Here is a 26,273-nt window from a genome sequence, read left to right on the forward strand (position 1 = left end):
TATTTTTAAAAGATAACGCTGCTTTAAAAAATGATGAAAACTTCAAAAAAAGGGATATTAAGAATTAGTATAGTATATGATGAGGTCAATACTATGGAAGAGACATACTGGTGTATTACCTGGTGTAAGCACTTTTAGTTACTTAATGGCAGTACTCTTCAATCATTGGGCTGCCGTTTCTTCCTTACTGTCAGATCAAAAGGCAGGAGGCAGCTTCAGAAAGGGGACAGCATGTGAAAAGATGCAGACCAAATCCCACTGAACAGCATGGGTTTATTGATGAAGAACTGAAATAGTAATAATATGATACATTTCAACTAAAGTCTTTCTCCGGGATGAATCTGATACTGTGTTTCTTCAGAGAGAATAGTGCCCCCCTATTTGTTATTTGGCTCCATCTGCAATCAGCCCAAGCTGGCATAGCCAACAGCCAGGGATGATGATGAGAGATGTAGTTCAATGTCTGGAGGACCACAGGCTTCCTACCTTGACCTTGTAGAGCTAATTTCACTGATACCCTGGCAACCAACTTGAGCAAAAAATATCCCACTTAAACTACCTAAAATTAGCAGCGTGTTATTGGGGCTGCAAACTGACATGAGATTGTGACTTCTGTTCTGTGAAAGAAACAACTTGGGTGAGCTATTTCTAAAAAAAATATTTTTGGCTAAAGTCAGCTACCCGCATATTGTTAGAGCTGGCTATCAAAGAAAGGCTACCTAAAGAAATCTTAATTTAAAAAGAAGGGCATTGAATCAGAATGCCTCTGAGGAATATTTTGAATCAAAATATGTTTTATCATGATTTTTATGCTACAAGAACAAACCTCCTTATTCAGCAATCAGCACAAGCCTGAGACTTGCCTCTTATTGCTATGAGTACAGATTTTAATAATATATTATGCCACTCTTCATCTTGCACATGGGGCTCCAAGGTGAACAATTGCTCAATATAATTTTTCCCTAGCTATCGGGCACCTCTCCAGAAAGATCTGCATTTGTGGGTTTGTCAAGCTTCAGATTTGGATCTTGGGAATATATGAAGCTGCCTTCTATCACTGGATCATCTAGCTCATTTTTATCTACAGTGCCTCTCCAGGGTGTCAAACAGGCCCTTTCCCAGAATTAGCTAGGGATGCCAGGGATTCAACTTGGGACCTTCAGCATGTAAAAAATGTTCTCTACCACTGAGTTACTGCCTCTCCCCAAATGGTGTTGGCCATTTGTCTAGTTGTTAAAGTCTGTATACCAGAGTAGGCTCTCAACTTTGGCATCTAAAAGCATGACACTCAGATCCTGGTGGAAATGAGTTGCTTGTCACATCAGAAAGAAGAGATCACCCTGAAGTCTTAATGTAAGTTTTTGTTTTTTTAATTTAGCAGTTTTCTTGATTGGGCTTCAGTTAAGCATTCTAGGTAGCGTAAGATAAAGAATGATAAAATCTCAGTGTAAATTATAAAACTGAATTTAGATAAGCAAAACGGGGCACCTGCGTAAAAATTCAGTCCAAAATTTAATGAAAGTATTAAACAATCAATATCGCCAGTTCAAAGATGCTTTCCAAAGTGCTATCAACTGAAAACTGAATCCAGTGTACAATCTCTTCAGAGAATATTCCTTCCTAAGTGTATAAACATAGAGAGTTCTGTCTCTGTAACACAATGCAATGGAGGTGGTTCCAACCAATGCCTTATAATTTACCTTTTGCTTTGTCTGAAAGCTTAGTTTATCAGCTTTAAATAGGTCAGCACAATAGACCTAGTTCTGGCTGACACTGTAAGTCGTCGTCACTTCAGGCACATGTTAAGCCTCAGCCTGCACTCTGAAGTGGTTGAATTCAAACACAGGTTTACCATCTCCAAGAAAATTATGCCTTGGGTGCAGTTTTAACACTCTTTTCAAACAAGCCAGACATCCCACACATTCCATTCTGTGCTATTTGTAGCACAGATAACTCAGCACTGTAACTTGCCTTTTATGAGGAATTGGGTTAGTGTTCCAAAGAGTGAATGCTGTTCCTTTCCTTGTGTTTTCCAGGGTGTGCTGATCTGCACCTCCTAGACATGTTGACACCTACGGAAAGGAAACGGCAGGGCTACATCCATGAACTCATAGTAACAGAAGAGAACTATGTGAATGACTTGCAGTTGGTAACAGAGGTGAGGCTGATTGTACACATTTTAACAACTTCTCCTGATGTGTTTTCTCACCCTGGCCTCATCGTAAAAGGGGTCAAACATGACATTTTTCTGGAGACCTTTGCAGGATTGAATGGGAATTGTGCAACTTGAGAACTTTGGAAATCAAAACTGTGTGTCCCAGTTATCCCATGACCAATAGCTTCCCTGAAGGAGACTGCAAACAAATAGTAAAATAAAAGGCATTTTTTGTTCACTGTTTTTCTGAAGGCAGTATTTTTGGAAGGGACTAAAAAAATATAGGCTAAGATCTGACAGTTTATTGCAGTTTCCTATAGGAGAAGCCAGCATGTAGTCCTCTACCACCAACTATTCTAACAGGTGTGCATGCACACGAAAGCTCATACCAAGAACTAACTTAGTTGGTCTTTAAGGTGCTACTGGAAGGAATTTTTTTATTTTGACTATGGCAGACCAACACGGCTACCTATCTGTAATTTATTCTAATAGGTGTGGGTATGATCCCACTGCAGTTAAGGCTATTGAGCTCTGATTGCTTTGAATGGGAGAGTTAAGTATCGTCCGCTGAAACCAAAGGAATAAAAAGTGCTTATCTTTGACTGTATTTCACTCCATCAAATGATCAGAATGAGGCAGGAAGTGAGATCTGCAGAGCTTTAATTCAAAGCAGTGGCTGCAGATGAATCACAGTGAATAGGCTTATTGTGTGTTCTAAATTGTTCATTTGAATCTGCAGATCTTCCAGAAGCCACTGATGGACTCCGAGCTGTTGACAGAAAAAGAGGTTGCTATGATTTTTGTAAATTGGAAAGAGCTGATTATGTGCAATATCAAACTACTGAAGTAAGTTGCTTTTGAAAACATTTTATTGCCAATTACATATTTGGATGCTTTCTCCTTCATTGTCCTCATTTTTCAGCAGCACTTGGAAAAAAAAAATATTGTAGGGATTGAAATAATGCATTTTTCTTAGGTCTGGTTTTTCCTTTCATGATGATGGCTGAATATGGTTTGTTCAAAGGGACGGGGGTATATAAATTTTTACATAGGTGGAACGTAGTTGCAAAATATGATGGTGCAGTAAAGAAGCAATGTGCATTTACAAAATTTCCCACCAGATATAATTTTGAAGTCAAAGTCAAGTTTTTAATGGGCATGTTTCTAGTGAGACACATTACACTCTAGCAACTTATGAACTTATGCAATTTATTTTCTCCTTTCTTAAGCAGTCTCTTCTTTTTGTACAGCTCTTGGGTTCATAAGTGATGGGAATCTTTAACAGGCCATTTCCAAACAAGCAATGGGAGATCACTACTCACATAATCCTCTATAACCAGCTGGCTTTTAGGTGCTTAGGAAACACACTACACGAGGGACAGGTAGATGGGACAAGCCACATGTCAATCATCTGGTGTCAGGAGCTTGACAAGTGTGCTGTTGCACCCACCTGCCAGAGTTAACCTGCTAGGCCAAAAAAGTTTCCTACCCCTGCTCTATATTAATGCATAAATGATGGCTAACCTGTTATGGTTTGATTGATCTGACTTCATTATCGCTTTATACTAATAAAAAACCTCAAAGCAATTTACAATAAGACAGCATTACCATAATAGATCTCTGCTGCTTTTATATGGAAACATAGTAAAGGTAAAGGGACCCCTGACCATTAGGTACAGTCGTGACCGACTCTGGGGTTGCAGCGCTCATCTCGCTTTATTGGCCGAGGGAGCCGGCGTACAGCTTCCGGGTCATGTAGCCAGCATGACTAAGCCGCTTCTGGTGAACCAGAGCAGCGCACGGAAACACCGTTTACCTTCCCGCCGGAGCGGTACCTATTTATCTACTTGCACTTTGACGTGCTTTCGAACTGCTAGGTTGGCAGGAGTAGGGACCGAGCAACGGGAGCTCGCCCCATCACGGGGATTCGAACCGCTGACCTTCTGATCAGCAAGTCCTAGGCTCTGTGGTTTAACCCACAGCGCCACCCGCGTCCCATAACATAACATTAACATAACATAACATAACATAACATAACATAACATAGTACAACTATATTAAACTGAACATATATCAACATCTCTCCCCATTTTCTCTTTTGTGTTCAGAGCGCTGCGTGTTCGTAAGAAAATGTCAGGAGAGAGGATGCCTGTCAAAATGATTGGCGATATCCTGACAGCACAGCTTCCACACATGCAGCCTTACATTCGATTCTGTAGCTGCCAGCTGAACGGAGCAGCCCTCATCCAGCAGAAGACAGACGAAGTCCCCGAGTTCAAGGACTTTGTTAAAGTAATAAAATATCCACGTTGGTAATTTATTCAAAGAAACTCGTGCATCTGCTTTCTGGGTTTAATTTATTTTAAAAGAGCCATATAGGAAATGTAACCAAAAGCAGCTTCACACATTTTAACTGATTTCTCTGCATTCGTCCTATACTAGTGACCAATTGACTGGAGATTAGCTGAAAGTGGCAGTGGAGATAGTCAATACACTGCCACCTAGGGTCGCCAACCAGGATCCTGATTCCGTCATGTTCCTCTTTACCTGGGTCACGGTTTAGAGATCTGTCAACAAGCCTTTTGACATCTTTTCAAACCGAAGTCCTCTGTACAGTGTGGCAGGTTGCTTTTGAAAATCAGCAGAGTTTCAAAAACAGTTTGTGATTCGGCATGGAAGACTGCATATATATATATATATATATATATATATATATATATATATCCCCCTTGAGTGCACAAAAGAGGCATGAAGAGTTCTGCTTGCTCAGGCCAAGGACCCATCTGTTCCCAAAATCCTGTTTCCAAAAGTGGCCAACCAAATCCTTCTGGAAGGAGGATCCCAATAAAAAGCTGTTTGTATTGCCAACGTTGTGAAAAAATTCTGTACTCTTGCTATGAATAGACAATAGAGGTTCACGGCAAGCGAGCGAAGAAAATATATGTATTATATAATATTATATGCTCTCCCAGGGCACAGTGCCTATGTGCTGAAGGACATAACAGAGCCTTGGTTCTTCCCCCACCCCAGTGTGGATGTTAGACTTTTAGAAGTAATGACAGAACTGTATGAGTCTCTCATATTCTGCCTAGCTCTTCCCTCCTCATGGTCACAGGATATTAGCTTTCTGTTCCCCCTAATGACCTGATGCGGTAGTTGTAGTGTGCCTATGCACATGCACCAGGGTAGTACGGAGAACCCTTCTGCATGTGGGTATTGTGCCCATTCAGGAAAGGATTGTACGCAAGAATTGGAAATGGAAACTCTGTCTTTTTTACCCTTGCTTATGTGAATTGGTTGTAAATGCTCTTCAGCTTTGTATCCCCTTCTTTCCATTCTGGGAAAGGAGCATGAGGTTGGGGGGGGGGTCTTGCCTTGCCCATTGTACTTGTGGAATGATGGTGTTATTTTGAGAGTTCTGTTTTTAAAACCTAGTTGGCTTCCCCCCTCCCCGCCTTCTCTTTTGGCCTTGCTGAAGCATGTGTGTTGACCGATAATTAGATACAGGAAGGTGTTAAATGCTGGATTTTCACTGCTCTACACATTATAGACAGTGTGATTCCTCCCAATACAACACATAACATAAATGGAATAACATGTCGTATACCAACACAGACCTGAAAACACTTGAACAGTTGTTTCCTTGAGGCATACGCTTAACTGTTTTACAGAATCTTAGAATACAACAAACAGTGAGTAATTCTGACCCAGGCCTCATTTTTAAACTATTCTGTCTCTGCCACCTAAGGGAAACAATGTTTGAGATCACATAATAAAAAGTCTACAGTGGTGCCTCGCAAGACGAAATTAATTCGTTCTGCGAGTTTTTTCATCTTGCGAACGAAGCAAGCCCATAGGGAAATTCGTCTTGCGAAGCAACTCAAAAAACGAAAAACTCTTTCGTCTTGTGCGTTTTTCGTCTTGCGAGGCATTCGTCTTGCAAGGTACCACTGTACTTGGATAAAAAATGTTGACTTAAATGTGCCAATAAAAGAACCGCCTGCTTATTTCCAACCACATAAGACCATTTATGGTCTGGAGAACAGACCTAGCCTTTGTCAACATTCTGAACGAAGAACACTTCACAACCACTGAGCAACCACTGAAATTGCTTCCTGGCATGTCCTCACCACTCCAAGGAAGCCACATTTGTAGAGAATAAATGGAGACCACAGTGTGCTTTGGGCATTTTTATAAATACTTGTGTCTGACCTTCATAAACTAGCTGCCAACGTTTTTTGCTCTCAATATTTCAGAGGTTAGCTATGGAGCCTCGCTGTAAAGGAATGCCGTTGTCAAGTTTTCTGCTAAAGCCTATGCAACGAGTAACGCGATATCCTCTGATAATTAAAAATGTAAGTCCTTTTGCTAACGTGTGGAAATATGTTGCCAAAACTGCTATAGTTAAGAAGCCAGAGTCAGAGTTTAAGTTTTTCTTGCATGGGATCCGCATTTCTATAGTCTATTAACTCATGAGGATGTGCAGTATGTCCGAATTCAAACCGGGGATGCAAAGGAACAATAGGGAGCACATTAAAAGTCAGTATTCTTTCAACTGGCTGCCTTGCACTACTTCTGGTGTCTTCTATAGGACAACAGAAAAAGACAGGAAAATGCTGAATTTTTGATGCAAAGGAAGATCCGGGAACATGCTTAGAGTGAGCTCCTGATTCTTCTTCTTCTTCTTCTTCTTCTTCTTCTTCTTCTTCTTCTTCTTCTTCTTTGGGGGGGTCATGGCTTGAACTTTTCCATACATGAAATCGGGCTCAGGACATGGTGGTCTGCCCAGAATGGCCCAGTAGGCCAACTGCTTGCTGGGCCTACTGACTGCGAGTCAGTAGATTAAGAATGACTCCCATGAAGACCTCAGTGATTGGACAGGGATATCACCAATTAGGTGGCCCTTCGGGTATCTTGAACCCAAGTTGTTAAAGGCCTTATAAATTAATACAGGTACCTTGAACCTAGCCCTGTAGTGTATAGGCAGCTGGTGCAAGCTTTTGAGCATGGGAGTTATTTGCTGGCAATAGTCTCTTCCCATCAACGGTCTAGCTGCAGCGTTTTGCCCCACTTGGTGCAAAAGGGAAATCCTTCCCCTTCTTAGTGCAAGTTGTTTTCTTTAGTTATGTGAATTGTTTGTAGCCTGGGGTAAGAGGACTGTTCTCTTCCTCATCTTTCTTCACCTCCAGCATGCAGTTTAATCAGAAGGATAGACCCTGACCTACAGGGCAAAAGCTCCAGTGGGGACTAATCAGGCCCATTTTTCTTTAAATAAATGATTGTGTAAGAGAATGAAATGTTCCATTTTTATTAGATTAACACAGGGAAGATAAAAAAGGGATTGATTTGAAGAGAAGTAATCTTTATAGCGTTTTGGCAATCAAGAGGCAGTGATGTTTTTCTTTTCATTGATTTAGGGCAGGATTTATTTAATAACATTTACTTTGGGTGCTTAATGTTCTTTATATCTGTAAAGATATATTTAATTTTTCAGATGCTTAAGAAGGAATAGATATGCAGTTTTATAAGAACCTGATCCAGTTTATTTGCCTGCAGATATTAGAAAATACTCCTGAAAATCACCCTGATCACAGCCACTTGAAACAGGCTTTGGAGAAAGCGGAAGAACTTTGTTCTCAGGTTAATGAAGGGGTGCGTGAGAAGGAGAACTCAGACAGGCTTGAATGGATCCAGGCTCACGTTCAGTGTGAAGGACTATCAGAGGTAAAGCTGAAATACGTAGAATCAGACTGTAGTTACTAATCTTCCAGAAAAGATGGCTTAGGAAACAATGCTGATAAACTTCTCTAGCTAAAGAGATGCTGGTAAGTCTTCACAAATTCATCCTGCTCTTCATTTGGCATTTTTTCCTGCCAATTTTCTCTTTCCACTTATCTCTTGAACCCGTTACATCAGCCATCTGTCACTTAACGTTTCTGCAATGAAATGAAGACCACAGCTTTTATTCAGTTCATAATTTCCCTCTCCTCTCCCAAATAAAGTATGTTGCAAAATCTAGCTTTGATTCAGAAAAGCTAAGCAAGTTCTGTATACGAAGGATGCAAAGCGGAATTGCTAGCCATATCACTCTAGGGTAATTGAGAAATTTCTGGAATGTATAAAGTAGGCATTCCAGACAAATAACCACTTGAAATTGTTGTGCATTTGTTTTTTACTTACTTACTTACTAAGGCCCATCAATGTGCCTTGTGGTTTTAGCATTTTGTGATATAAAAGCAAGACAACTCCCTGCCCCCAAAGAGTGTACAGATTACAATTCAGTGCAGTGGAGGGAAATGGTCAGCTAAACTAGGTGAATTCATTTTAAATCTTTGACACCATTCGTTAATAACGCACCTACCATGTTTGCACATCAGGTTAAGGTACAGTGCACAGGCCAGAACAAGCCATTGCCATCTCATGTTCCCCCTTTTTCACTGCACATGTGTGTGGAAAGGAGATGGGGAGAACATGAGCCCAATGATCACGGCCTCTCATTCCTACTTGTGGACATCACACTAAACTATGGTTTAGTTTGATCTGCTAATGCAGCCATTAATTAGGTCTACACATTCCTCCTACTTCCTATACAAATGTGTAGCACCAGTGAAGAAAATCAGGCATCGGTCAGAATCCTTCTCCTCTCATCATAAGTAAACCCACCCTTGTTGAAGGGTACAAGGGCAAAGGGATAATTCTAGGAATAACAGAAGTGTCCCTGCCATTCCATCAAGTGCTGGCACTTTACTGCTGAGAGTCAAGCACTAAGCCATTATTATGCCTGCAAATGAGCTGAAGCTGTTGTCAGATTTCTGCAGATTCTGTCAGTTTTCTGCAGCTGTATCCAACAGTATCAGAACAAGTATATTTTTATTCATCTCACTTGTTGTGGTTTCCCCCCCCTCCCCACACTCCCTTTCTGTTCCCATCAGCAACTTGTTTTTAACTCTGTTACAAACTGCTTGGGGCCACGCAAATTTCTACACAGTGGGAAACTCTACAAGGCCAAGAGCAACAAGGAGCTGTATGGCTTTCTGTTCAACGACTTCCTCCTGCTGACACAGATAATAAAACCTCTCGGCTCGTCTGGCACAGATAAGGTCTTCAGCCCCAAGTCTAACCTGCAGTATAAAATGTACAAAACGGTAAGAAATTATTTTAAATGGAAATTCAGAAATATTGATAACGTCCAATTACTTTTTCATGTGAAAAAAGGTGTTTAGGCAACACAAGAAATTTCTTTGTTGTTGTTTAGTCGTGTCCAACCCTTCATGGCCCCATGGACCAGAGCACGCCAGGCATTCCTGTCTTCCACTGCCTCCCACAGTTTCGTCAAACTCATGTTAGTAGCTTCAAGAACACTATCCAACCATCTCGTCCTCTGTAGTCCCCTTCTCCTTGTGCCCTCAATCTTTCCCAACATCAGGGTCTTTTCTAGGGAGTCTTCTCTTCTCATGAGGTGGCCAAAGTATTGGAGCCTCAGCTTCAGGATCTGTCCTTCCAGTGAGCGCTCAGGGCTGATTTCCTTAAGAAAGGATAGGTTTGATCTTCTTGCAGTCCATGGGACTCTCAAGAGTCTCCTCCAGCACCATAATTCAAAAGCATCAATTCTTCGGCGATCAGCCTTCTTTATGGTCCAGCTCTCACTTCCATATATCACTCCTGGGAAAACCATAGCTTTAATTATACGGACATTTGTTGGCAAGGAAATTTCTTATTTTGATATATTTTCTGTATAGGAAAACCACATGGACACCACAAATGTGCCTGCTTTGCAATATGAGGTGAGATCTTTCCAGGCATATTTACCAGGTGCAGGGAACCTTTGGCCCTCCAGATGCTGTTGAACTACAACTCCCCTCACCCCCCCCCCGTCATTAGCAATGCTTGCTGGGGCTGATGGCAGCTGTAATTCAGCAACATCTGGAGGGTCAAAAGTTCCCCATACCTGATGTATACTAACAGTGAACTCACCTGATGATTGCCAACAGGACTGTAGTCAAACAGGGCCGCTGAGGTGTCAGCACAAGCAAGGAAACAGCAAGACGTGCAAACATACGAAAACCTTGGAGGTGGCAACTATGGCAGAATCCCTCAAAAGAACCTAGTGAGGATGGAACAAACAGACACAATGATGAACTGGGAGGGGGGCAGGAAGGGAGAATGGAATAATAGCTTCCTAGCTCAGTGTTTCCCAACCTTTTTGGGCAAAGGCACACTTGTTTGATGAAAAAAATCTCGAGGCACACCACCATTACAGCCCCGTGACGTCAGCGCGCAGCGTCACGCCGGGAGGGACGCACGAAAGTGTAAGTTTCAATTTTTTCCCCTCCCCCTTGCCGGGGAACCTCCAAGCTTTGGCGGGGGGGAGGAGGCAGCAAAGCGAGGCAGGAAGGAGAGCGCGGCTTGGCTGGGTGAGCTTTGGCAGGGGCAGGGAATGAGAGCCGCGAGGCGGGCGCTGCAGACGGAGGCGCTGCCCGCCGAGCTCGCAGGCAGCCAGGCAGGCAGACGGCGAGAGCCCCGCGCTGGGCGGCCTCTCCTCGCCGCCGCCGCCCCACCTCTCGCCGCCCGACTCGCTCACCTCCCTCCAGGCAACATCTCGCGGCACACCAGGCAACATCTCGCGGCACACTAGTGTGCCGCGGAACAGTGGTTGAAAAACACTGTCCTAGCTGACTGTAACATTGTACAGGAGCACTCCACTCAACAAGTTTTGATGCACCTTAAATATAGCCCTTTTTAAAGGTGCACACGTAAGTACACAATGATGATGTAAAGATGTGAAGTGAGAATGCAACAAATCGGTTTCAGAAGACATGCCCACCATGTAATTGGCTGCATGTAATAACCCTGGTTTAGTTACCATGTAATATGTGAGCTAGCCCCCTCTTTTTACCATGCCAGTGAATAAAGAAAAGCATAGGTTGCTACTTGCTATGAGTGGGAGTAAAGCTAACATTTAATGCATTATTGACACATTCCTTCAAGGAAAAACATCGCAACATTTCTAGCTGTAGAGTCCCCACCCTGCTCTATCATCATTACGCTAAAGTGTTGTGTGGATATTGGCCCAGGCCAAAGCTTTATCTGGATTGAAGCCCAGGCTAGAAACCCTCAAATATTTTCATTTGTAACTAAGGTTCAGGCAGATAACTCCAATATGTATCTTAATTCAAAAGAAAAGCTATACTGTGTTAAGGGTCCAGGTTTCTGTTAACTAGCCATAGATGGTTGAAAAACACCTCTTTCTTGTTTACTTTTGTTGAGTTTTGGATTTGCTTTTGGGATACCATTTCCCTGGTGCAGATTTTTACCCTCTTTCTTTATGGTAAAGTCTGTGAATGCTAAAAATCACATAGAAATTGAACCATGCTAGTAGACAACAGTGGGATCTGCAACAAAATGTTGCACTGTAGAGTTTTTGTAATTGTTTTGTTTTCTCTCTATATATATTTATTTCAGTATATTATTGAACTATGTGCTTTCAATAAGAATATTTTAAAAATGTATCTTAACAATTGCAACAGCTAAAAAGCTTCCTACTCTCCCTTGAAAATTGGTTTCTGAAAAATGGTCCTGGGTGGGATGGAGACCAGAAATGAATTTTTGTGTGAAAGGATGTGTGATCTTTGTTCTGGTACTGATCACAAATTCCTGGGCTTGGCATGTGCTCAGAGGCACTCCTAGTTCTTAAGGGTATGTCTGCCCAGCTGTCCCGAGCACAGCATGCTAGTCATTTTTCTTTTTGCTGAACTTGACTCCTGTTATAGAGCATTCATTCTGACTTGACCTAGCTTAACACTTAACTTTTTTTCTTTTTTTTTTGCAGCCCATATTTCTAAACGAGGTCTTGGTTAAACTACCCACGGATCCTTCTGGCGACGAGCCCATCTTTCATATCTCTCACATTGATCGGGTCTACACACTCCGTGCAGAAAGCATAAATGAAAGGTAAAAAAAAATCTCTGTATTGGCACTGAACATAATGGGAAGATGTAAGAGCTCTTACACACACACACACACACACACACACACACACACACACACACACACAGTGTTTCATAATGAGATTTCTCCAGTTTCTGATGTTGCCATCTTTTTTTACTTGCACTTTCCCTGATTTGTTTATCCTCCCCTAGCAACCATGGGCTGCCTGCTTTGAGTCTTAGAGAAATTTTAACTGGGAAAACAGTGCAGGGGAAAAGGTTAAACCTCCTCTGTATCAGCACTACTATCCCAAACTGAATTGGGGTCCCCGTGGCCAATATTACCTTGAAAACAGGCAACAATGGCAGGGAAGGTCCTATTCACAGATCTCTCACATCACATCCAGATTTTTCCTGAGAACTAAACATGCAGTCGTACCTTGGTTTTCAAACAGGTTAGTTCTCAAATGTTTTGGTTCCTGAACACCGCAAACCCGGAAGTGACTGCTCTGGTTTGTGAACTATTGTTGGAAGCCGAACATCCAACATGGGTTTCGCAGCTTCCGATTGGCTGCAGGAACTTCCTGCAGCCAATCAGAAGCTGCGCTTTGGTTTCCGAACGTTTTGGGAGTTGAACGGACTTCCGGAACGGATTCTGTTTGACTTCCAAGGTATGACTGTAATGCAAATAAGTTAATGCCTTTATCTAGATCTTCTTCCTACCTGCATGCAGTCAGCTTTGCTCACTTGCATGTACTTCATAATGATACGTAATTTCCTTTCCACCTTCTCTTTCTCTCTCTCAAGGACGGCCTGGGTTCAGAAAATCAAAGCCGCTTCTGAACTTTACATAGAAACAGAGAAGAAGAAGAGGGAAAAGGCCTATTTAGGTACCGCAATGGGGGTACAGTATTTAGACGTTTTCCCCAAAATTTCAAGAGAGTATTTTAATGACTCTTGCCTGTTCTTGCCACAGTCCGTTCCCAAAGGGCAACCGGTATTGGAAGGTTAATGGTGAACATTGTTGAAGGTATTGAACTGAAGCCCTGCAGATCCCACGGTAAGAACTTCATTTCTCTCTATATGTGTGTATATAAGAGTGTGTGTGGTGTGTAAAATGTGACAAAAAGAAGGGAAACGTCTTGGGTGCTTTGATCATTTAATGTAAAACAGGTTGTCGGGGGGGAATGTAAGTTTTGTAAAATGGTGTTTTGTTGCACTCTATATAGACTGATGGGACGCGGGTGGCGCTGTGGGTTGAACCACAGAGCCTAGCTCTTGCCGATCAGAAGGTCGGTGGTTTGAATCCCCGCGACGGGGTGAGCTCCCATTGTTCGGTCCCAGCTCCTGCCAACCTAGCAGTTCGATAGCACGTCAGAGTGCAAGTAGATAAATAGGTATCGCTCCGACGGAAAGGTAAACGGTGTTTCCGTGCGCTGCTGCTCTGGTTCGCCAGAAGCAGCTTAGTCATGCTGGCCACATGACCCAGAAGCTGTACGCCGGCTCCCTCGGCCAGTAAAGCGAGATGAGCACCGCAACCCCAGAGTCAGTCACGGGTCAGGGGTCCCTTTACCTTTATATAGACTGATATAGCCAGCAAATTTTTTAATAGTGTTAGTGATTTTCACATGGTGAAAGCCTCCCAACAGTCAAACCACTACACACCCCCACACCCCGGAGAAATGTCTACTCAAATTTGCCACCCATGGTATTCATGGCCCTATTTATTGGCCAACACCATGAGGCAAGGTGAGCCAACCTCCTCAGGTGGCAGGATCCACAGGGGCAGATCAGGCACCCAATGAATGCATCATTCGCTGTTGCTGCTGCTGCTGTTCTCCCTCCTTGTTTCCAGTGTAGAACTTCACTCCCCCCTTGTTCCTGGTGTAGGTCTTCCATCACCCCTTCTTCCTTGGCGAGCTGGTGGGGTGCCATTTTGTGGTTCCTTTCTGGTGCCAAAATGTCTTGGGCAAGCCCTGGCTGGGTCAAATTTGATGTAGAAAGCAATCTTGTATACCTGATGCCAGATTCAGTTTTGGCGCACTCACCCACAGGCAGCACAGGCTGCCCGATGCATTTGATTATTTTCCTTGCTAAATCAAATGGTGGAGGTACAAAAAGCCTTTTCCAGTTCTGTCATGTCAAAACCACAGAAGCAAGTTACCAAATTTGTGTGTGCAAATGTTTGACCACGGCTGTGCATCTACTTGCCTTCTGCTTTCAGGAAAGAGTAACCCGTATTGTGAAGTGACGATGGGCTCTCAGTGTCATATTACCAAGACTATACAGGACACACTGAACCCGAAATGGAATTCTAACTGCCAGTTCTTTATCAAAGATTTGGAACAGGATGTGCTTTGCATAACAGTGTTTGAGAGGGATCAGTTCTCACCAGATGGTAAGTGACATTCTTACTTCTGAGCTTGGTCTTTTGGTTATATACACGTCTATGTGAGTGTACGACAACTTAGGGTATCTCATTTTGGCTGTCCCTCTGCTGAGGTCCATGTGTGTGGGCTGAGGCTCCATCTTGGTCTCTAGGCAGGAGTGAAAAAAACTCCTAGATACAGTACATGATTGGGGACGCGGGTGGTGCTGTGGGTTAAACCACAGAGCCTAGGACTTGCCAATCAGAAGGTCCGCGGTTCGAATCCCCGTGACGGGGTGAGCTCCCGTTGCTCGGTCCCTGCTCCTGCCAACCTAGCAGTTCAAAAGCACATCAAAGTGCAAGTAGATTAATAGGTACCACTCTGGCGGGAAGGTAAACGGCGTTTCCGTTTGCTGCTCTGGTTCACCAGAAGCGGCTTAGTCATACTGGCCACATGACCCGGAAGCTGTATGCCGGTTCCCTTAGCCAATAAAGCGAGTTGAGCACTGCAACCCCAGAGTCGGTCATGACTGGACCTAATGGTCAGGGGTCCCTTTACCTTTTTACAATACATGATTGGTTCCTGCTTAGTTTTTTGCTCTGGCATGCACGTAGCAGAGGAACTCCCCATCTCCTGTTTCCATCCCTTTGTCTGTCAATATTCATTTTCCTGTTCCTATTGCCTCTATCCTCACTGACTGCTTCCATTAATTGTTTAGTTTGAAGGTTTTGCTGCAGGTTTATGTCCCTGCCCCTTCTTCTCTAACACTAGAACACCAGTGAAATGAAACTGAAAATCTCCATTGACAGATTATAAAACCCCTGCATGCGTAGCAAGATTTTCTGCTTCTGTTTTTGGTTTGCTCATGCTGTTTCTGAATTAACATCTTGCCAGAGGTGGTTCTTCATGGGAGCAAGGAATATGTAATTTCTAACCGTTATGTATGTTTTCTGTTTCAGACTTTTTAGGCCGAACAGAAATCCGAGTAGCAGACATTAAGAAGGACCAGGGCTCAAAGGGACCAGTGACAAAGTGTCTTCTCTTGCATGAAGTTCCAACAGGAGAGATAGTTGTCCGACTGGATCTGCAGCTGTTCGATGAACCTTAAAAAAGGAAGACGCTTCTTCTAACCTGAAAACACTGCAATAGGCGCCTACAAAATCTGTCTAGGAATCCTCAGACCTTTTATATGAAACAAAATACTTATCAATGCCACACAACTCTTTGTAGCTGGATAATCCTTGCAGAAAATTGAATTCCAAGTTTGTGAGGAAAATGTAACTTTTTTGGGGGGGGTTGATTTGTTTTTTGTTTGTTTTATTTTCTGTGGAACTTCTGCTGTAGCTTTCAGGATTTCTAGAAAAACAGAGCTGTAGCCTGTGCTAAAACACTGCACATTTTTCTGGGTACTGCAGCATGTGGTGTCAACAAGAGAGGGTGGCACTGACATGTCTTTGCAGACTTTCTGTAAATTACCCCTAGAAATGTTGTGCCTATTGCCCCACAGAGTGGTATATAAACATAATGTGAATATATTTATATAGAAAATACCTATGACATGAATGAATTCTTGCCATGTAAGATATTTGGGTTTCTTTTAAGAAATTTATGGTGATCTTTGAATCTGTTTTTGAAAAATAAAAGGGGTGGGGGTGGGGGAGAAGAAGAAAAGACTATTCCAAGTTGAAGTTTAAATGACAGTCGCCCGTAATCTGGAAGGCTCTCAATGAGTGGAAGGTTGGTTTTTCCAAGTATTTATTAGGAAGCAGCAAATATTAGGTGGATTCCCGGTCTAGGGACCAGTAATTCAAAGCGTACCCCGTTTAGGAAGAATATAAATGGGACCTGATCCCTGCTGCTTCTCATTGGGGTGTCTTTCACCCAAATGGAGTACTGTGTATCCACACATCAATGCTTTTTGTGGTTATATTTCAGTGGGGTTGTAAATAATTGTAGACCAAGGTTTGGCGGAGTCGTTCTGTGTGTTCTACTGTACCAATTAAACATGATTAAACTGCTGCTAAATTGCGCAAAGGCAGTTACAAGAAAACAGCTGCTCTAGCTCAGGAAAGCTGAGGCTAGCAGCAGTCAGAAGGGACTTAATTTATTGAAAATAGTACTGTGCCTAAATAAATTTGACACCATGGTTTTGAAATCAGGGTGGTAGCATACTGTAGCTCAACGAAGTGTTAACTGCAAAAGTGGTTCACTAAAAAAAATTCAGTTTCAACATTGGGTGTCACAAGTTTTTGCAAAGGGATTTATTGCTGTGTTGCAGATGTAAGGATTCACTCTCAGTGTGACCCACATAGGACAACCTTGATTCAGCAAAGCGCTTCGAAGGCATTCAAACAAGAGAAGTATGTTCTTGAGAACTTTGCTGAACTAGGGGCGTTAGTGGTGGAATTTTGCGAGTGGGTTCATTTCAGCACCAGGCACATTCATTCTTTGTGTTTCCAGTTCTTCAGTTTGTTACCCAAGGATCATGCAGAAATGGGTATTTTTGTAAGGACTTTAAGAATGGGAGGTGTTGACTGTTCTGTTAGCATGTCAATGTTCTTGTGAAACGTGTTGGCTTTACTGTTCTTTGCATGTTGTTTTTGGTATCAGTTTCCATGTTTCCTGTGGAGATGGTGTTCTCTAGCACAGCAAAATTTTATGATTTCCATTAGGAAATTAGGATAGCTTTATACTTGATAGGTAGCTAAGGTCTGGTGATAAGTGTAAACTGTGCTTGAAAGTGTTTGTGTACTATTATTTCCAAGGAGACCACTGTATTATTTTCAGCAATTATTTTTTAAAAAATCCTGTATGTTGGAGGGACGAAAAAGTTTACATTTCATACTTTTAAGAATCGCTTTATTATTTATTTATTGAAGATAGTGTAGAATTTTGTATCAGAAATGACATACTTATGTATTTTTTGGAACAGAGAAACACACTTTAGTTAGAAACTTTCAAATGACCAAGTTTTAGAGGAAGTTTAACTTAACAGGCATGCAATTGTTTACCACTGACTGGTTGAAAACACAATTAAAAAAAAAACTTTTAAGTTTCTATTTTTCAATGTTGGTACAAAAATGTTTCAATTAAAAGTATGTAAATAGAACTAAACCCATGATTTCCTTTTTCCATATCAAAACATTTTATGAAATATAATGTATATGAAAATAACACATTGTTGTGGTAGAGGAAAAAAGGTACAAATCCTTTAGTGGCAGAAAAATATTAAATGTCATCGTTCTAACCTTCTTTGGCTGGGCTAATTTTACTCAGAGTTGTAATGAAGATGAGTGTTCCTGTATTTTTATAGATACAAAAATAATCATAATGTGGAAAGAATCTTATCATTCAGACTGTGAAAAAAGCCGGGACCATACTCCCTGAGGTGAACATGAATTATCTGTCTTTGGAGAAGCTGGGGGACTCGAAGAGGAAGAAAGGGATTGCCTATATAACAACCCTGATAGTATATTCCAGGGGTGGGGAATTTGTGGCCTTCCAGATGTTGTTGGACTAGAACTCCCAACAGCCCCAGCCAGCATGGCAAATCGTCAGATAAGATAGGACTTGTAGTCCAACACCACCCAGAGGACCGTAGATTCTTCACCCCTGAGATAATTGCTTTGCCAAGCTCCTTTCTAAATCTCTCTTGCCATTTTTTAACTCCAAAAATAAATATTAATTCCCGGTTTAAAAGGAAAACAAAAGCCTTAGGGAATTAAGCACTTAAGAGTAATAGACGTACGAAAAAATTTTCTGACAGTAAGAGCTGTTAAACCGTGGAAGAGTCTCCCTCAGGAGGTGGTGGACTCTCCTTCCTTGGAGGTTTTTAAGCAGAGGTTGGATGGCCATCTGTCATGGATGCTTTAGCTGAGATTCCTTCATTGCAGGGGGTTGGACTAGATGAGCCTTCCAGCTCTAAGATTCTGCGACCTTGGAAAGACAAATCGTAGGTACAGTCTTGACCACAGCACCATTCTGTGTAATATTCTGCAGAACTCTTAACTTCAGCCTATTAACAGTAATTCCAGTCACTCTACACAGATCTCAGCACCCTCAAAAAATTACGTTCCACAAACACGGGTCCTTATCAGTCTGCATAAATAAGGTTCCATTATAAAATCATAGAATTGTAGAGTTGGAAGGGACCCCAAGGGTCATCTAGTCCAACCCCCTGCAATGAAGGAATCTCAACTAAAGCATCCATGGCAGATGACCATCCAACCTCTGCTTAAAAACCTCCAAGGAAGGAGAATCCACAACCTTTTTGAGGGAGTCCATTCTACTGTCAAACAGAAAGTTCTTCCTCATGTTTAGTTGAAAGATCTTTTCTTGCAACTTGAAAACATTGGTGCGGGTCCTACCCTCTGGAGTAGGTTAAAATAAGCTTGCTGTATCTTTCATGTGACAGTCCTTGATATATTTGAAGATGGCTATCATATCTCCTCTCAGTCTCCTCTTTTCCAGGCTAAACATACCCAACTCCTTTAACCGTTTCTCATAAGTCTTGGTTTCCATACCCTTGATCATTTTGGTTGCCCTCCTCTGCACACATTCCAGCTTATCAATATCCTTCTTAAATTGTGGCACTCAGGACTTGACACCACAGGACTCCAGGTGTGGTCTGACCGAGGCAAAATAAAATGGTACTATTAACTTCCATTCATCTGGACACTAGCCTTCCAATAGGAGGTTAGGCCATGCCAATATCGTTAAGTTGTGTAATCTGCCTGCAAATTATTACCCCTGGCACTGCATTTACATTTGAACAGCTGAATGGCCAGCAACAGAGTCCATTTAGTGCTTTAACATTAATTAGTAAAAATAAGCCAAGGTCACGTAAGCCATTCCTTTGGAAAGATTCCACACTTAACGTTCATAATCAAATATTTATTTGATCATTCAAAAGTGCCATTTTAAAAGTATGCTGGACCATAAGAGCATCAGTCAGTTTCAGGGGGAAGAAGAGTTTGGATTTGATATCCCGCCTTTCACTCCCTTTAAGAAGTCTCAAAGCGGCTAACATTCTCCTTTCCCTTCCTCCCACAACAAACACTCTGTGAGGTGAGTGGGGCTGAGAGACTTCACAGAAGTGTGACTGGCCCAAGGTCACCCAGCAGCTGCATGTGGAGGAGCGGAGACGCGAACCCGGTTACCCAGATTACGTAACTACCGCTCTTAACCACTACACCACACTGGGGAGTCAATCACTCACAAACATTTGTTAGAACCAAGAAAGAAATTTTAATACGATTGAAACTGCCAATTTTGCAGTCACTAGCACTTAACAGCAAACCTATGATAAAGGAATAATTCTTGCAAAAAGGTACTGAGATGGTGACTTAAAGGCAAAGGAGCACTAAATATCGATCCATTTCAAAATACCAAATCCAAACACTGAAGCACCAACAACAACTGCTTAAGGAGAACCATTTTTATTGTTTTCATCATACAACTGACTAGGTTTTTATGGAGGAGGAGGAAGCATCTCGAGATGTTTAGACAGTCTCTCTCATGATCTTGCTTAGTTTCTGAATCTTGGTCTTTGTCGACATGTCAACGAATTTCTCTCCAATGCTGACAACCATTCCACCCAAGATTGTTGGGTCAGTCTAGGGGGAGAAACCAAGACTCCTAATTAGAATTCCCTAGTGAGAATAATGGGCTACATGATAACAGAAAAGACTACAATGTTTGGGTTTAAGATCTTGACAAATCAATAGTATTAGACAGATTAAATATGTTCCTTTGCAGAGAAGTACTTTTGTAGGCTGCTTGGTCCAAAACTCATTATGTTTGGCTCAAGAACGGTTCTTATAGAGCAAAATTTACGTGCACAAGACAGGATAATATAATGGGTTTTTTTACTGATACTTCTGTTGTCAATGTTTAAGTTTTCAGAGATCCTAAGAAATACTATGATTACGATTAGCGCTACTTAGATTCCACCCTACGGCTCTTATGCCTCTTTGTCCCTATGGGTTTTTTTTTTTGGGGGGGGGTAGATTTGCTTGTTGCTTCCAATTGAATTGGCTATTCTAAGTCTAAAGCAATTGAACAGCCAACAGACCATAGGAAGACATTTCTTTGGGCGCCTGTTTGAAACCAGTGGCTACAGCAAGCCAGCAGCCTTGATTCAGGGCCAAGTCCCTATGGTTTATGAGAGCAATGGGGAAGCTCCAGCCATCAGGCCAAATTTGGTCCATGAAGCTCTTTCCCCAAGTCATGCCCATCTGCTCCCCACTTGACATAATAAGTGATGGCTGATGTGGGGCAGATAAAGAGAAGTGGCTGGATCTGCTGTACAGCAAAGCTCCCTGTAGGGAACTCAGCCGTGCAGGTATTCCCTGCAGAAGACACGGTTGAATAATGGTCAGGTGACTGAAAGGTTAGTTGTTCCGCCTGCCAATGTTGACATAAGGGGGTGGGAACAGAGTGATTTGACCTGCCAAGTCATAAAGATACCTCATCCCTGGCTTATGATAAGCTTGGACAGCTAGGCTGCCCAATACGCATTATCCACATCCTGAAGAGGATGTATTTTCCTTTAAGGGAAGCTTTCTATGGCCAATGGGGAAGTTCTTCTAGATTGTTGAGATGGCCCTTCTTAGTCACTTTTCATTTATTAGAGAGTCTTCTGTTTTACATAGCTGTAACCATACCTTTATCTCCAGTTTCAGTATTTCTCCTTTAGCTAAAAAGCCATTCAAAGCTGTCTTCAACTCCGTAAGATTAGCTTCATCCAAGGGCTTAACGTATTGAGACAAAAATAGAGAGCTTCAGAAAGTCAACAAGCAATGATGTAACAGAAAGATAAACGATCAGCCCCCATGACTGACATACAATACAATAAGGTTGTGGCATTTTTCTGCTTGGAAACAGAAAGTGGCAGCATTCTTGCTTGGCTTAGTAAATAGCAATTGGATATTTTACACAAGTTAACTGAAATTCACTTTTTAGGAGTCAAAATGTCTGCAATATGTGTTTTAATCTGTGACATCTTCTGAGTAAAAAAGGTTTTAATATGTACCATGCATTCGCAATGATGTTATCAGTATAGGGTCTGGACTAACATTAAAGTGAGGCTGCAGTATGGTTTATTTTTTATTTTTTTAAAAAACTTGGCTAAGACTTTTTCACAAATCCCAATGCTACAAGCAAGGCGAAAAATAAGATGACTTCTTCCCTTGTCTCATTTTGTGGCCCTCTCCACTGCAGAGAACAAGAGTTGAAAACTAGGAAAGCTCTAAGGAATGGAGTGGCAGAATTGTTCAGAGAAGCTAGAAAATGTTGAAAAAATGCTGAAAACAGGAGTACTAATTAATGACTAATCCAAGTGTTATATAGCGTTGTCCTCAGTTATTACCAAAAAAGCAAGATGTTGGTCCTGTCTCAGAATATGAACATTTTGCCACCTAAAATTAAGAGAGCATATAAAGTGAACAGGAAAAAACTATGTTTGCTAGCTATTTGTAGAGATGGATTTAAGAATACTTGACTGGGCTAAATAGATTAAAGTCACAAGAGGAACAAGTGCTTGCAACAGTTCAATGTGACATGAATACTGAAGTTCCAATAACCCCTTTTCAGACATATGTTAAGTGCTAGTAAACAAAGTACCATTCATTTTGCAAATATAACCCTTCCCCAACTTCTTTACACTATAGGTCAGACTGCGGTCCTGTTGACAATGCTAAGACTACAAGCTCCATCTTCCTGGTCAATGGGAGGGATGAAAGTAGTACTCCAAAACATCTGGAGAACATCAGGCTCGGGAAAGTGGCTTTAGACTAAGAAACCCTGAAGACCGCAAAACCTCTAAATGAAGTTTTGCATGCCATTTGCTTACCTGAGCAGTGGTTACGGAGCATAAAACTTCTCCGCGGAATGCACTCATAATCTTAGCAAATGCAGAAATTACACCTGGCGTGTTTTTCAAGCGACCATTTTCAGCAAGCAAATCTTGGGAAAAGATTGAGCAGGTGTTACATTACGTACATTCAAACTGTACTAAAAGGGTAATGAAACAGTGCCAAATTACAAAGAAAATCTTCCAGTCTAAACTGTGTTTACAATATTACAGTACTATTATTCGAAGCCCATTTGTCAAGCTCAACCCACTTTATTGTGTTCATCCACAGAGAGACTGCTACTACTTACTGATAAAGTTGACAGTGACAGGTGACATTTTCTCTTTAGCTAAAATTTCATTCACGGTCTTTTGCTTTACTGCACTCTTTACGTGAGGATTCATGACAATGATAGATAATTTAGGGTCCTTCAGAAGTGTCTGGATTTGGAACAAGAAAAGCATCTCTTGGTCAAAATCAGATTTGCTTCTAGTCAGAGCAACATAACTATAATGGAACATAAAGGTATTTAAGTTGCCCTTTTAACTAAATATAACAAACCACAGAGAAAAGACTTTTGCCCTAACAAGGAAACAGTATAAGTAAAAAAAGGACTTGCATCAGCATCTTCAGTGGAAATGGATGCTAAGTGGTGTGCAATAGGACTATATAAAATCACATTACCAGAACTCGAGTCAGCTCTTTCTCAACCTGGTCCAACTTCTTCTGCTTAGAAGCAGCAGAGTAGAGCGCAGTGGCATATCGACCTTCCAGCCCAAATACTTGAATTGGTGGCTTCAGAGGGGGGAAAAAATACAAGGTATAAAAATTAATGCACAAGACAAAACTGTCTATTTCAATTGATTTTCAATGATCCATTGCCTAGCAAGCATACTCAGTCCTCAATGGGCCCTTTTTTGTGGGGAGCGGGGTTCTCTGTTAATTTCAATTTTTTTTGGTATATTTCTGTAAACTTCTGAGTTCTCCCAGGGATGGCAATACTTTCCTCTTGTACATCAGGGGTGCTGTTTTAGCTACATAAAGATTGGCACCCCACCCTGCCAGCACTGCTAATAGAGTGACAGGTGTAATACCAGAATATTTTTTAAAAAAACAAAACAAAATCCCCATAGTCTGTTGCTGTGTTTTAACAAAACAAACATGCATAATTAGGAACTCTTAATATTAAGGCATAACTAATTTGTGTTAAGTATTTGCCAATTTGTGCTCTTGCTTAAGGACATAAGAGAAATCCAGCAGATGAAACCAAGATTCATCCAAACCCCCAGCCTTCCCAGGAATCCCAGAAACTGACAGGTGCTAGCTGATCCACTGGAAATCAGTCAGTAAGGCAATGCAGAGGCATAAGATGGTTCATTAAGCACACTACACAGCAGCTGCAGCCACAGACCCTAAGAGCTGATTTTCAATTGTGACTGGCCACATTATAAAGCTTGCGTCTATCATATTGAGGTTAGATTCTACATGATTGCTAGCTATAAATGTGGACATTGACACTAGTTTAAGTGGCACACAAGGCCCTGCATTCTGCAATCTAGATATATTTATCTAGAATCCTGATCTTTAATTGGAAGTAAATCACCCTAACTGCAATTGAGCCTCTTTCCTGGTAAACATTTTCAGGTTCTTATCAGGTTGCTCCTGTACACTTGCCACCTGCAACTTGGTGTAATTAATCTGCACAGTTTTGTAAAATAAATAAATAAACTTACCTGTACCAGTTTTGATGCTGGCCTGATTAGGGAGGTGCTGAAGTGACGCACCTACAGTAAGAAAAAGTTGTCATTTACATTATATTATTTTAAAAAGCAGTGAAATCCAACATTAGTCATAAATGGATTTTTTAAATTTAAATCAGATTTTTAAATGAAAATGCTTTTGGAGGAAAAAAACTTTCTAAATATAGTTTTCTATTTAAGTTACATCATAGTCCAAAGGCTATTCATCAGGAAATAAGGATTTGTTTTAAGTTTTTCATGTGTGGTGAAACTCATTCTAAGGTTTTTTTTTAAAAAACTGTTTAACCACATGAGTTAACAAACATTGATACATATGCTATAATGTTATTGTTTTAGTTAAATAAATTGTTTAAATTGTTATTAAGGAAATTATTATTTTTCTCCTTCCAATAAAGAACTGTACAGGAGAAAAGTTGTCCAAATATAAACAGTTAACTTATTAAACTTCACAATAATTTCATAATTATCTGTTTAGGTATTTCTAATAGTACAGTATAACCAAATCAGTAATTTTTGATGTAACTGTAAAAACTACTTTGAAAATTTATTATTCCAAAATGAAACCTTCATTTGGTTGTAAATATTAAGATTATACCAGCAAGAATGTCTTTCTGTAAAAAAATGATTTAAATCAAGGCTTACTGACTAGTGATTTAAATTGATTTGATTTAAATCAAATCCACCCTTCTCCTTCCCAAGCATTTCTTGTGTTGCTTTCATCTTTTGGTAGGCAAAAACCCGCACAGGTCTCCCATCAGAACCCTACGCTTGTCTACCATGAACTACAGAGGAGAGGTCAGGGCTGGGGCAAGATCCAAGGAGGCAAACCAAACAGGGCCAATGGGCCACAGGTCAGTATGGCAGCACATCTCTTTTATGGAGACGGTCCCAGCATCTCCAGTTGGGATGGGAGAGACTCCTACCCGAAACCCTGGTCAAAGCCAGTCCAGAAGTCTTGAAAGACCTACACTGGCTTCCAGTATATTTCCGAGCACAATTCAAAGCGTTGGCCTTTAAAGCCCTAAACGGCCTCGGCCCAGTATACCTGAAGGAGCGTCTCCACCTCCATCGTTCTGCCCGGACACTGAGGTCCAGCTCCGAGGGCCTTCTGGCGGTTCCCTCCCTGCGAGAAGTGAGGTTACAGGGAACCAGGCAGAGGGCCTTCTCGGTAGTGGCTCCCGCCTCGTGGAACACCCTCCCACCAGATGTCAAGGAAATAAACAACTATCTGACATTTAGAAGATATCTGAAGGCAGCCCTGCTTAGGGAAGTTTTTTAATGACTTATGTTTTAATGTATTTTTAATCTCTTGTTGGAAGCTGCCCAGAGTGGCTGCGGAAACCCAGCCAGATGAGCGGGGTATAAGTAATAAATTAGTAGTAGTAGTAGTAGTACTGCTCTAGATCAGGCACCCCCAAACTTGGCCCTCCAGATGTTTTGGGACTACAATTCCCATCATCCCTGACCACTGGTCCTGTTAGCTAGGGATGATGGGAGTTGTAGTCACAAAACATCTGGAGGGCCAAGTTTGGGGGTGCATGCTCTAGATATGCCAATAGTCAGGCCCCTTCCTGGGTTCCAGTGGCAGGAGGACTTAGCAGAGGAGCCTGGCTTGCTGAGCTTCCTTCATCAAGGGAAGCCCAGGCTGCAGACAGGCACTCACACAGCAGCCCCGGAAACCCTCCAAGTCCTCTTGGGGCCACTTGGGTTTAAGACTTTCCCCTCTCCCCCTCTTCCTCCTTCTCCCAAAGCCTCCAGGCTTCAGTCTCGGAAGCCAAGTGAGGCATCCTCAGGTAAGAGACCTGCCCCCAGCAGAACCCCCTCTTCCTTCCCAAGGCGTCGTTGCTCACCTTCTGAGCCAACCCTGCAGCAGCAGCCATCTTCTCCTCCTGTAGGTCAAGCCGGGCCCTTCCCCGTCCTCGAGACGAGAGAAGCGCAGCCGCAAGGTCTCGGCTCCGGGCACGCAGGCGCAAGGCTTTCTGGGAATCGTAGTTTCTGTAGAACTAGTCGCCCGAGTGGGCGGGGCGGAAAGAGCCAAGGCGGAAGACCATAAGTTTGCGTGGAGGGCGGCACGTGCGAGTTTGGGATTGGAGAAGGAACTTTATTCTTTTTCTTGGGATCGCAAGGTTCCGGGGAATGCAGCTTCGTGTTCCGAGTAGTGTATCCTGCTTTGCAAAGCGCCGAGAGAAGAAAGTGTGCTTAAAGGAAGC

At 42.0% G+C, this 26,273-nt stretch overlaps 2 protein-coding genes and 1 long non-coding RNA gene across 4 annotated transcripts in view; 1 reads left to right on the forward strand and 2 right to left on the reverse strand.

Annotated features, from left to right (window-relative positions):
- ITSN1 (intersectin 1) overlaps nt 1-17,697 on the forward strand; it is an 86,482-nt gene extending 68,785 nt beyond the window's left edge. For both annotated transcript variants that reach the window (XM_082220484.1, XM_082220485.1), the window contains exons 29-39: nt 2,037-2,158; nt 2,895-3,001; nt 4,264-4,447; nt 6,412-6,510; nt 7,712-7,879; nt 9,088-9,300; nt 11,985-12,106; nt 12,889-12,971; nt 13,058-13,141; nt 14,306-14,479; nt 15,410-17,697. In XM_082220484.1, the coding sequence (XP_082076610.1) occupies nt 2,037-2,158; nt 2,895-3,001; nt 4,264-4,447; nt 6,412-6,510; nt 7,712-7,879; nt 9,088-9,300; nt 11,985-12,106; nt 12,889-12,971; nt 13,058-13,141; nt 14,306-14,479; nt 15,410-15,558 (1,505 nt within the window). In that variant the 3' untranslated portion in view covers nt 15,559-17,697. The remainder of the gene's footprint in view (nt 1-2,036; nt 2,159-2,894; nt 3,002-4,263; nt 4,448-6,411; nt 6,511-7,711; nt 7,880-9,087; nt 9,301-11,984; nt 12,107-12,888; nt 12,972-13,057; nt 13,142-14,305; nt 14,480-15,409) is intronic.
- Nucleotides 7,886-11,973, reverse strand: LOC309531200. The gene is made up of 3 exons (XR_014219133.1): nt 10,820-11,973; nt 10,130-10,330; nt 7,886-8,091 (listed from the first exon to the last, which is right to left on the reverse strand). It is a non-coding gene; the product is annotated as an uncharacterized lncRNA (long non-coding RNA).
- A 2,175-nt stretch (nt 17,698-19,872) lies between the features above and the next one.
- ATP5PO (ATP synthase peripheral stalk subunit OSCP) lies at nt 19,873-26,033 on the reverse strand. Its single transcript, XM_082220546.1, has 7 exons — nt 25,914-26,033; nt 24,037-24,087; nt 22,988-23,098; nt 22,614-22,743; nt 22,303-22,415; nt 21,116-21,202; nt 19,873-20,065 (listed from the first exon to the last, which is right to left on the reverse strand). The coding sequence occupies exons 1-7, from the start codon at nt 25,941-25,943 to the stop codon at nt 19,952-19,954; spliced, it is 636 nt and encodes a 211-aa protein (XP_082076672.1). The 5' UTR covers nt 25,944-26,033; the 3' UTR covers nt 19,873-19,951.
- Between the last annotated feature and the right edge of the window lie 240 nt (nt 26,034-26,273).

Source organism: Podarcis vaucheri (assembly GCF_965113315.1).
Source record: "Podarcis vaucheri genome assembly, chromosome: 4".
In the NCBI taxonomy this organism is placed as follows: domain Eukaryota; kingdom Metazoa; phylum Chordata; class Lepidosauria; order Squamata; family Lacertidae; genus Podarcis; species Podarcis vaucheri.

Coding starts and splice junctions, on each gene's coding strand:
- ATP5PO (XM_082220546.1), bottom strand. CDS start 25,943: ATGGCTGCTGCTGCAGGGTTGGCTCAGAAG. Junction 22,416..22,613: donor TGTCACTGTCAACTTTATCA/GTAAGTAGTAGC, acceptor TCTTTTCCCAAG/ATTTGCTTGCTGAAAATGGT. Junction 21,203..22,302: donor GCTCCGTAACCACTGCTCAG/GTAAGCAAATGG, acceptor CAATACGTTAAG/CCCTTGGATGAAGCTAATCT.